This window comes from Amyelois transitella, chromosome 14, assembly GCF_032362555.1.
Source record: "Amyelois transitella isolate CPQ chromosome 14, ilAmyTran1.1, whole genome shotgun sequence".
Taxonomy (NCBI): Eukaryota; Metazoa; Arthropoda; class Insecta; order Lepidoptera; family Pyralidae; genus Amyelois; species Amyelois transitella.
In genome coordinates, this window is record NC_083517.1 from 10,994,045 (window position 1) to 11,006,862 (window position 12,818).

The 12,818-nt window shown below is 37.0% G+C and overlaps 1 protein-coding gene across 5 annotated transcripts in view; it reads left to right on the forward strand.

Annotated features, from left to right (window-relative positions):
- The window catches only part of LOC106137283 (protein nubbin), a 160,125-nt gene that overhangs the window by 80,458 nt on the left and 66,849 nt on the right, over nucleotides 1-12,818 (forward strand). For 4 of the 5 annotated variants that reach the window (XM_060947657.1, XM_060947658.1, XM_013338090.2 and 1 more), the window contains one exon: nucleotides 921-1,038. Coding sequence is in view for 2 of the 5 variants with exons in the window: in XM_013338089.2 (XP_013193543.1) it covers nucleotides 921-1,038 (118 nt within the window). In the remaining 3 variants the exon portion in view is untranslated. Of the gene's footprint in view, nucleotides 1-920; nucleotides 1,039-9,534; nucleotides 9,702-12,818 lie in introns of those variants that run through there. The other variant, XM_060947656.1, reaches the window with a different exon arrangement.

The window sequence follows — 12,818 nt, forward strand, 5'->3', positions numbered from 1 at the left end:
GACAATATTTTTATTGGAATATCGTCACTATTATCAGATAATATTCGAATGGCTTTTCTTTTTACACATTGAACAGTACCTTTTCTTGTCTCTTCCTTTTCCTTCTTTATTTTGACACATTTTCCTTTTTTTGACTTTTTTCTGCAGCATTTTTTCTAGTTTTGATGTGTTCTTCCGATGTCAATAGTGTTCCAACTTGCTTTGCTCGTTTACGCACTTCAATTAATTTTTGTGGAATAGGTGATAGGTATATCCTGTAAAATTCGAGATGGGGTGTAATCTGGATCTTTACGTTGAGTCACTAGATTCTTGAATAAATGCGTAATCTGGCACCGCTTCTGGGTTGAGAGGATACACTCCAGTTGATAAACATCATTTCTGTACCTTGGCAATAGTGCTAATTGCAGTCGGTATATGATGGCCATATGGCTATCATACACCGATTACAATTGGCCATCTCTCCTTCTTTTCCGTGCAAGATGGCCACAACTAAAACTAAAACAATTCATGACACGAAACAAATAATTTTGAGGTAATAACTTAGCATTGTTTGTATACTTTGCAACAAATACAAATATCACCATTATTTTCAGAAACTGACACAACAATTGTATAAAACAATTGACATCAAAATAATATTCACAGTAGTCGAAAGAAAAAACAAAGGATTTACTTACTTTTTCTTTTTTTTTCGCCAAATCTTTTGCCATACCGTTGCTCTTATGGACGACGCGCGGCGAACTAAACGATTAACAGTGACATCTAGTCAACGAGTCCCTGAAATATTTCCATAGGCCATCTCTCCCCTATGGCCATCTACCCCGGACTTACCCTAATATGCCTGTTAAAGTTTGTAAAGAATAACACAAACTATCAGTACAAAAGAGATATCATAATTAAAAAAATATATTTCTTTCTAGCATCGTCGCGAATCAACATCATGGCTGGCGTATCCCGAGTCTCGCCTTCGTCGGCTCCTACGACGGGCGTGCCCGCTGCGACCCAGCATACGGCCCCCGCGGCCCAGCGTCATCACCGGTAAGTTTGAAACATACATATATCCCATTCGAGATATATTTATGTATGAAATATATTTTTAGAAACCACATTTAGCAGGATGGAAAATAATTTAAACTTATAAGCCTTTCCCTTAATTGACTCTTTAAATTGGCACTTTTAATATTATATTTTTTCTTCGTGACTAAGGATGTGGAGTCGCCTGCCCTTCAAAGAAAACATAACGACAGGGTAAAGGTTTGACCTTGCAATAGCTTCCACTACCTCTAACATTACGCCATACAGCTGGACTTGATCATAGCCTTTTCAAAAGGCTGTTGGCTCCGTCTGCCCTGAAAGGTGTAAAGATGTGATTATATGTCCCAACAGGACCCCCGGAGTGTGGGTCCAGCGTCACGGAGGTCATAATTTAATGACTTCACCATCAGATAAGATCCCTCACACCTGAGGGAGGCTGCAACGGTTATTAGATAGAGCCCGCATGGAAACATTTATTCTCTTTTTAAATGTTTTATATTGTTAATTTTTAAATCAAATGAAATAGTAAAAATAATATAAGGTTGCTCAGACTTGGAAGGAATTACGGAATTTGACAGCTGAACGTATGACCTCTCAGTCTACCATAAGCCGCCGTAAGGGATAAAGACGTAGAAGACATTTATTTCCTCTTAATCTTAGGCAAAACCATAACAGTAAGTTGATTCCCCAACCAAAGTACTACACGAAGCCACTTCTTATATTCGTCCTGATGCTTTGAAGGGAAGCTAAGCTTACATCATGGCTTTGCAGTATGTAAAGTACCCAAGGCGTACCCAAGGCTCCTGCAGAGTGGTGAGGATGCAATTGGGACTAAAGCCAGGAGGAACAAGATTTGATAATCTTTTTATACAAGTTATTAGTTTAAGAGTACGACGTAGGTACTCCTTTTGTGCCGGGAATGTATTAAAATACGATACAAACCTTAATTCTTGAACAAAATTGAATGATATCCACACTAAAGGCGCGTTCTTTGTTGACGTCCCGACTCCGTTCCGGGAATTTTATTGTGACGAGGTAATGGTTCCACGTAATGTCTGGTCAGCGAATGTTTGTAAAGAAAGTGAAAGATTCGAGGTTCAAGACTGTTGCCTCTGTCTACCACGCAATGGACATAGACTTGATAATATGTATGTATGGACTATAAAAAGTAATCAAACAAATTTCAAAATGTGTTCCACAGCATATTCATTTCAAAGCGCGACTTGCGTTCTTCCACTTTTTCTAATGTTCAGGCTGTGTTCTAACATAATCCTGACGACATACAGCTCATAAATCTATCATGTAATGCTATATTTATGACAGCTGTTGGTTCGCTATGTACTGACTTGCATCAATTTTTCCGCATAAGGCTAAAGAACATAATTATTGTAATCCAGGGCCGATGCGGCGACACCGCTCATAAATTGGCAATTTTCACATATTTGCAGTCGTAATGTAACCTAAATTAACAGCTTTTGTAATGATACAAATGTCTAGCATGTACAAATTATATAAACAAGAATATGACCCACTTAAAAAAGGGTTAAATTATGTTCTCTTGTGAAATAGATAAGAGATTCTTATCTAAATAAGTGAAGGGGTAGTAACATCATCATCATGTGGTTAAACTGATTTTACTAACATAAATTATTTTTTCCGTTATTGCCCATTAGATTTTACATTAAAAGATTTAGACAGAGTAGCATTAATCAATTTTATCAAGCACCTTCAATGTTGCTGCAGAGAAAAAGTATACTTAGTTCCCATAGGATTTGCTTTTAACAGACGTTTACAGAAAATGCGACGATTAACCAAACCCACGCAAGCAATGCTTTAATTATCTATCCCTACAAAGTTGCAAAGCATATGTGTAAAACTTAGATAAAGTTTTCAATTAAGTAGGTAGATAATGCTGTTATCGATAATTTTTTTAACATCCCAATGTCCGCATGTCCCCAGCAACGGGCTCGCCCGCGGGTGTCAGTTTGCAGATAAACTAATGGCTACACTCAACGGCCCACATCTGTATTCTTTTCCATCTGACTTTATTACTGGCTGATTAGTATTACTGGAAACGACATGATATTTAGCTTTATTTTTCTATTTCAATAGTCTCCTAGATCTCTTGAGACTATTGCTTCTGTAAGATATATTAGGATAAAGTATCTGTGAATTATGCTTTCATAATGACTTTTACACTCTCGATTCTCCTAATTATTGTCCAACGGTTTCTTTTTTTTGCGATGCATGTTGTTATCATATCGCGAAGAGTCTACAGTTTCGCATGAATCTGAAACATGTGTTAGTGTAGGTTAATTTTGTTTTGGCTAATTTCAGTTTTGTTAAACAAATAAAAATATTAATAAATGTGTGTGATACACCTACATTACCTATCTATGTAATAATTTTAGGCAACAGCATTTTCATAATAATTAGTCATTAACGACTTGAAGTAATAGGAAAAGATTCAACTAAGAACTTATTTACTTAGCTACTACTTTGTCAACGATTTATCCTTCCCCTCTTATAAATAAATATTAAAATAAATGTTTAACCTGAAGATATTTTCGTAATGTTTCACAACCAAGTTATTCTATAAAACTTCATTTAAGATGTCCTTTCTACCACCGTGTTATTTTTATTTACACAACTAGTCATTTCCAGCGCCTCTACATCATCGTGATTAGATTTCTATGGCAAAACCCGATAAATCTGCATGTCGTGCCCGGGGCGCGGGGAGTGGGGGGGGGGGCGCCAGGTGCGGGGGTGGCAGATGCCAGCTGACGTCACGTGACCCATATCTCACTATGCTTTGTGCCAATTGTGGTCAGAGAGCCCGTTGAAGGTTTATGGTCGTTTCTGAAAAAGCCTTCGGAGAAAAAGTGTGTTGATCTAAAGAAATTTGGTGTAATGTAACTTTTTCTCGTAATCTCAACACACTGAACAATCCATATCTTAGCTGTTTATTTGACTTGGTCAATTTGATATTCGGTTAAAAACTGAAAAACTGCATGCAATTTTCAATGGCATTTAAAGGATAAGCGTTTATCAGGTAAAAAACATTTTACTTAAAAATGTAATAAATCGTTTAAGACTGAGATAAACATTGTTAACTACATTATCCATAGGTCGGCTACTTCTCACTATTTACGATTTACTTTCCAAAAAACATACATACATATAGTCACGTCTATATGACTAATCCCCTGACGGGGTAGACAGAGCCAATAGTCCCGAAAAGACTGAATAGCCACGTTCAGCTGCTTGGCTTAATGATCCAAAAAAATATGATTGCATACAACCTAATACCTATAGGCTTATGAACTTGACATCATTCCTTAAAGCGATAGGCTTGCAACCTGTCACTATTTGAATTTCAATTCAAACATTTAGCCAATCAGCTGATTGTGGCCTATCAGTCTTTTCAAGACTGTTGGCTCTCTCTACCCCGCAAGGTGATTATATGTATGTACGTATGTATGCATAAAACCTTTAAGAGAGAAATATGTCACCGGCTTCTGCTCTACATACATACATACATATAATCACGTCTATATCCCTGGCGGGGTAGACAGAGCCACGTTCAGCTTTTTGGCTTTATGATGGAATTCAGATTCAAGCTCCTGCTCTATTTTGGTGTATAATGACATTGCGTTCAGCGCGCGGGTCAAGCGACACTCGCCGTGACAAAAGAAAGACGGGGGCGGCGGGGGAGCGCCGAGTGCAGCGGGTTTCATGGTAATTAAGTTATATCTCAAATAAAATGTTTCAATGTAAAGGCTGTTTTGTTTGGTTATCAGTGAAAAAATGCTTTTGAGTAATTCTAAGATTTTGCAAATGCTTAGGTGATTTTGTAATATTTTTATTATAGGTAAGTACCTACAAAGGGGTCAAAAAGTAAATCATCAATATCTTTGAAACACACAGCCACACACATATATCACACTTTATTCCTTAAGGAGTAGGCAGAACCAACAGTAACGGCATAAAATGAATTCAGGTAAGTAGTGACTACTAGTCAGGTACTACTACTAACTAACTTGTGCGATTAAAGAAGAAAGCATGGCTGGATTTGTTAGCAGCAAAAGCTAACTTAAGAATGCAAGAGGTTATAGATGAAGATGTGAATGAAGCACGTAAGGAATATAAGAAAATGAAAGATTTGGTTAAGAAAGCTGTGATTAGAAAGAAAGAAGAGTATAAAGAGGATTTTGATAAAAGGCTATCAGAAGACTTTCAGTCAAATCTGAAAGTATTCTGGAAATCCGTAAGGTCAGCCCGAGGAAATACTATAACCAGAGAGCTGACTAGGATCAGATGCCAGGATGGTAGCGTTGTGAAAGGAGAAGAATGTGTACTAAAGATATGGAAGGACTATTTTGAAAGTTTATTTGAAAAAAAGGAAGGAAATAAGAAAGATTTCTGCTATAGCGAAGAAAAAGAGAATGAGATGGAAGGTGAAATTGAAATGTTCGAAATTGTGGAAGCACTTAAGAGTATGAAAGCGGGAAAGGCTGCTGGGTGTGATAGAGTGTCGGTCGAGATGCTTAAAGCAGGAAAAGGCGTAGTAGCTAGTCAGTTGTACTGCCTTTTCAATTTGTGTTGGAGAAGCGGCCGAGTACCAAAAGATTGGTGTAAGGCTGTTATCGTGCCACTTTACAAAGGAAAAGGGTCACAGCTGGACTGCAAAAATTATCGTGGTATAAGCCTGCTTAGCGTCGTCGGCAAATTGTATGCTAAGGTATTGATTAATAGAGTCAGGAATGAAACTGATGACAAAATATGGGATGCTCAAGCGGGATTTCGAAAGGGAATGGGATGTACTGATCAGGTCTTTTCCTTGCGGTGCATAGCCGAAAAGTTTTTGGCCAAGAGTCAAAAAGTCTATTGCACATTCGTAGATCTGGAAAAGGCCTATGACAGAGTTGAGAGGAATGAATTGTGGTCAGCACTTTCTATGCATGGGGTGAGCAGTCTCTTAATACGAGCACTGAAATCCTTATATGAGGATTCGAGTGCTTGTGTCAGGATAAACGGAGCGCACACTGAGTGGTTTAAGATTGAGAAAGGCGTTAGGCAAGGATGTGTTGCGTCACCGTGGCTGTTCAACCTATTTATGGATAGCTGTTTGACAGATTTGAAAGAGTCTAAAAGTGGATTAAGGATGAATGAGTTACTCGTCAAATGTCTGCTCTATGCCGACGATCAGGTTATACTGGCGTCATCAGCGGAGGAGTTACAGGAGATGGTAAACTGTATGCATGAAGCTTTAAAAGAGAAAGGAATGAAAGTGAACGTAAGTAAAACTAAAACACTGGTTTTTGAAATGGAGAAAGAAATGACAGCATGTAATATTTTGATTGGAGGAGGAAAAGTGGAGCAAGTGAAAGAGTTTGTATATCTAGGATCAAAGTTTACATCAGATGGCAAGTATGATAGTGATATTGAAAGGAGAGTGAACGCGGGGAACATGGTGAATGGAGCTTTGCATGCCTTTATGAGCAGTCAGAAACTATCCAAAAAGGCTCGACTGGCTGTGCACAGGGGCGTGTTGGTCCCGACATTAATGTATGGGAGTGAAAGTTGGGTATGGCAAAAGAAGCATGAAAGCAGAATAAATGCAGTGGAAATGAGAGCGTTAAGGAGTATGATGGGTGTGAAATTGAGTGACAGGATAAGGAACAGCGTGATAAGGGAATGTTGTGATGTGAAAGAAGATGTAGTTACAGGAATAGAAAAGGGTATGTTAAGATGGTTCGGTCATGTGGAGAGGATGAATGAAAGCAGGTTGACTAAGCAGATATACAAGGAGAGTGTGGAGGGAAAGGTCGGAGTGGGAAGACCTAGACGAACGTATCTTGATCAAATTAAGGACGTCCTGGTAAAGGGTCAGGTCAAAAGTACCCGAAACCGCCGAGCTTGTATGAAGAGAGTTATGAATGTGGACGAAGCGAAAGAAGTATGCAGAGATCGTGGCAAGTGGAAAGAGGTAGTCTCTGCCTACCCCTCCGGGAAAGAGGCGTGATTTTATGTATGTATGTATGTATGTGCACTTTTCTTTTTACAAACGTTATAATCAGGTATATAGTCCTTGCGGGGTAGATAGAGCCAACAGTCTTGAAAAGAATAATAGGCCAAGATCAGCAGTATAGCTTCATGGTGGAATTAAGATTCAGATAGTGACAGGTTGCTAGTCCATCGCCTACAAGAAGAATATCAAGTTCATTTACCTTTCCCTTAGTTACAACAACCATGGGAAAGATAGAATATCCTATTTTAAGGATTCCTTACAAGTTCTTTATATCTAAAGTTTAATTGCAAGTAGATAGAGTATTATTTAATTGTATTTGAGATAGAGAAGGCAGGTGTAGTCTCAACGACAGCGACCCTGCTTGTGGACCTCCTTACAATACTCGAACTTAGATATATTTGACGCGGTTTTAGAGAAGACCACTTCGTCTTTATCTCTAGAAACGTACTACTTGTAAATTTAATTATTACTAGCTGTGCCGGCAAACTGTTTTGCATTTTGTGGATATGATAAATAGATGTTGGGCATTCTCAGACCTACTCCATATGCCCACAAAGTTTCATGAGAATCGGTCAAGCTTCGGAGGAGTACAGGAACGAACATTGTGGCACAAGTATTTTATATAGGTATAAGATCACCTATTCCTATACCTAGATTCCTGACCTTATCTGATAATTAATACTCTATAAGTATAACCGTATTATTATTGTAATATTTTCTATTTATAATTAATTCCAATACCTACATCCATATTGAATACTAATAAATGACTCACATTGACCGAACGGTTATTCCAATGAAACGTACTATTATCTTATAGGTACCTATGTAAATGCCTTGAATTATAATAAAGTGTGATATTACAATGCGAAGCACTGACATATTAGATCAATAATAACCAGAAACAATAAAACACACGTGATGAGCCTCAAAACACTGTTAGTTAGTTTAGTTAGTTACATGTAGTCACGTCTATATCCCTTGCGGGGTAGACAGGGCCCCAAATCGTGAAAGGGCTGAAAGGCCACATCCAGCTGTAGGCTTCGTGATGGAATTGAGATTCAAATTGACTGTTGGCTCTGTCTACCTAGCAAGGGTTAAAGACTTTATGATATGTAGCTATGTAGAATCTACATAATATAAATATGTATGTGAAAATAAATTAGTAACTATAATAAAAACAATCTCTCTTCAAAAAGATTTCAACGAGCTTAACTAATTTGCATTTTAATAATTTTCAAATAATGGAATCCATACACTTTACAAAAAATGAATAAAAAACTAGATCATTATTATTGACATGAATACCTAGAGCTGTCTCTTATTAGTTTTTTAACGACAATGACGTTTTATTTTACAACGAATTCCTTTCGTTTCTACATTGTATATAATTTGTCCCCGCAACGCTTTCACGACTCTGACGTACGAATGAGAACGTTACGAATACGACTTCTATATTTTTCCGATCTTTATTTACTATAGGAATGTATATTTTATTGCATATCCATATTATTAGATAAGTATGGAATATTTTATTCTATATTTAATAAAAAATAGCTTTAAAAGACAGTCCAAGTAGGTAATGTAGAGTTGTTTGCCTTCTGTTTCCTTAAGGCTTCTTTTTATGTACTTATGTCAGTTATGTGTCATGGGACTATGTAATTTGCATGTAAATCAAAGAAGATTCCGCCATTTGATAGAGAAGCTGAGTTATAATAATAGAAGACGGTATTTCTATCTCAAGTTGTACTGGGACAGCTTATATTAATTATACAGATGACAGTTTCGATGTTTCCATGTCATATTATCCCTCGGAGATATGAATAATTCTTACGAATGTAGATTCGTAGATGTTTGTGCGTCTATCGCTTGCTTATCTCAAGTAGTTTCCGCAGAAAATATCGCCCAATTCTGCGGCGATCGAAAGAAATGACTAATTAGTGGATGAGGGCGCTGCTCGGGTTCAAGTTCAAGAGTCGGCGGTCACTGACCCCGCCCTAACGCGCCGCGCGTGACGTAACCTCTCTACACGTGCTGCCAAAACGACCACCAGATTGCTACCCCCAAACATAAATAAATACTTAAGCACATGTGTGACAGATACATTTAGATCTCAAAAAGAAGTTACAAAATATGTATGCCATTTAACTCTTAATGCAACATTTAAATAAAATTTCAGAAGTGGGATAACAAAATACACCCAATGTTTACACAGAACAAGAGGTCTGAAGCAGCAGTAATCCCAATGAGCGAGCGTCCCGGGACCGTCCGTAGATATGTAAAATGCCTCGCGTAGGAAAATCCATAACGGCACGCGGAAAACCCTTTTAATATACGGCACGTAAATAGTAGCGGTGCGGGGGCGGGGAGCGACGGCGCGCTGCGATTGGTCGGCGCGGCCGCTCCGCCCCGCGAAAAAAACCTTTGAAAAAAGCGGCGATAGCACGGCAGTGTCTCGCCGACGCGCGTAGGGGGCGGACGCCTGTTGCAACGGCGCGACCTAGGATCGGCGGCCGAGGCCGCGCCATGCCCGCGCTGGCTTTGCGCGACCAGCCGCTTGACTGTTCCATGCGCCTGCGCGACCTGCCCGCCTGGCCGCCGCCGCGGCCCATGCTGCCCCAGCAGGACCGCCACGGTCAGTACCGGCCAGTGCTGTGTCAGTGTTTCCTACCTATAAGTACCCGTGTTTCGTGACAGTGATTCATGTATTTCTATTGGTATCAGTTTGGAGCCCTAAGAGTGTTTTGATTTGGTAGTCATCATTTTGGAGCTCAAAAAGTGTTCATTTGGCTTATTTGTTATGTTAATTACATATGTCGTGATAGCCTATGTGTTCATCTTTGGTTTTAAATAGGATTCTGTATCTATCTTAAATTTTGATTAAATCTATATCGTCTGCATCATTGCAACAGTTGAGATGCTGCGCTGATGTTCATCAACGTGGAGTTTTACTCGAATGAGATTCACGTCTATTCTATTGCCGTCAGTATCATCGAAGATGTCGTATGCTTCATTAGAAGTCTATGAAAATGGTCCTTTATTGTCTTGTGTAGGTATCTTGACTCAATGGTCTGCCAGATATTTGTTGTCATCAAAATACCTATATATTAAGACAGTGACGCTGGCTGGACTGGATACATTTAGATCTTAGCCTGTTGCAGGCGCATATTTGAAACAATTGCAGTATTTTCTAGTTGATATAATTTTTAAATTATGGGGTCATCGTCTTATCTTTGAAATAAATCTTAGATCAATGTATTTGACTACATCCTACAAACATTAAGGTTTGTTATCGGATGAAAGGTTAGTATTCTTTTCGTCCCGGCAAACCTCGACACCTTTGCCTATTCCGCGTTGGCAGTTTATGAGACCGGCGAGCGCGTTACCAGCCGGCCGAGCGTTTTAGTGGTAAGTGAACACGAAACTAATTGCCTCATTAACAATATAACAGTGTTCACACGAGTTATTATAATAATGCTTTTAAAGTTATTTCTGCCTGTTTTTATTGCCGAATTCTTCATAAATGAGGAATACATTTCTGACAGTAAATCTTCCTTGAATGGTTAGATGTGTTTTGTATGAATCCCTAAACTATTTAAGCAACTTCAGAAATTATATTTTATGTTAAAGTGGAAACATTGCATCAAATAGCATATTGATGCTTTTTTTACATTTGTATTCATGAGCGAACTTAAATTCATAATTAAAATACCAAAGTTCACAATAATTTCCTCAGTAAGAATGTGCTGGGAATCTGGAAAATTTGTCATGCAGATTACTAGAGCTTCCCTATTAGCAACGTATTTATGGAAAGAATATCATAATTTATTGGCAATAAATCTTTAGTTACACAATAAATGTTTTTGCATAATATCAGTGGTTACATAATTGACCGTACGGTATTAGGTATATGCAACGGTCGTGATTATAATCACATTAGACGAGAAATAAATTAATTGTCAATTAAATGTTTAGATGCAATAAAGGGGTCATAAGGAGTAGCCATAAATAACATTTTGCTTAGTAAGCAGAGATCCTAAGTCGTTGGATATAATTTACAAGTTTATTAATATGAAAAATGGGAACACACCTAGTTCCGTTATTCTTAAAATTATTTTGGTAAAGCATATTTAAATTAAGGAAAGGCTTCTGATTACATTGATTAAAATAGTTAAGCATTTGAACAACTCAATAAATTAAATACATTGCAGACTTATCTTCTCGTTTTTAATTATTCCATAACTATATTTTTAACCGTACTACTATTGATTAAGAATATAATTTACTTAAATATGAACGGGAGTACCACAAGGTCGTATCTTAGAACCATAATGCAAACTTACTAGTTATGAAAGAGTGTGGAGCGATATTTTTAAATACCTAGTTAATTTTGTTATATATTCTTAATCGGTCTATTCAAAGTTCACAAGTAAACAAAAATATTAGTTGTTTAAATTAAATTCACTTAATAAATAAAAAATAATAAAAAATACACATATTTATTCTGCAAGGTAAGAACATCAAGACCTATGAAACCATAGGAAAAAAAGTCTTGTTAAACAAAATAATGTTGTCGCCGATTCCAACAATTCCAACCCCATCATTATCCATCATTTATTCACCGCGTACAGAAGTCAAGATATTAATAAGGTCGCCCTTCACGACATAAAAAATAACCCTAACAATATTTGTCGCCTTCTGTTGGCCGGCGCCGCGCCAGCTTGGTGCGTAATCTTTTGAGCTCGGGTCAGGTGGATATGAAGATCAGAAGGGTTAGATCTGAACATCGACACCCTTGCAAATAGGGACGTATTGCAATATCGACACATTTATTATATTTCGATAAACATTTTTTAACTCTGTTTAAAAATGCATTGGTAAAGCAAATTAGTATCTATTTAATATTTGATAAATAGAGAGTATACAAACTTCGCAAAGGTATTATCAGAATTGTAATTTAAATATCAAAACTATTATTACAAGTATTTCCTTAATTTTTACGAGTATAAATTGTTATATTTTCAAATTCGTTTTATCATTTTGTGTTGTACAAATCTTGTAGATAAATTTGTAGTAAAAACATATTACTCTAACAAAATGATAACGTATCCTTATTGTTCATGAGCTTGTTTTAAATAAATATAAATAAAAGAAAATTACGTATAATCTTTAAAAAAATATATGGGTTTATTAAATTCAAGACAAACTCTAGTGAATTGAAAAATTTGCCCATCGGCTTACAACCGGTTTTAAATCTTATCTCTTTAATTGATAATATTATTATGTAACTCATTATCGATTACTGTCGATAATGTTGTCCCAACATTGGATTGAATCCCAAGAAATACCAGCTCTATATTCAACGTTTGTCACCTTTGACTCGTGCCGGTCTCTGCAATTGGATCCCTCGAAAACCGACCCATTGTGGACCCCGGGTCTCTTTATCATCGGGAGGGGACCTTTTTAATTTGTTTTATTGACGCGCGTTATTTTGGTAAACAAATACTGCTTTCAATAAGAATGGTGTTATTTTCTTGTAATTGAGATGGATATTGGTGTTTTTCGCTTGTAAGAATTTTCCAAATTCCAAGTTAAATAGTTGAATATTAACTGTATCATTAAGATATTCTTTTATTTAATTTCTTGAGCTATTCTTAATTATATAAAACTTAACGATTTAGGTAATCATAGTTTGCTATTTCAAAGCAAATTCATTCATTTAATTAATATCTTTTCGAATTAATAAAAATAT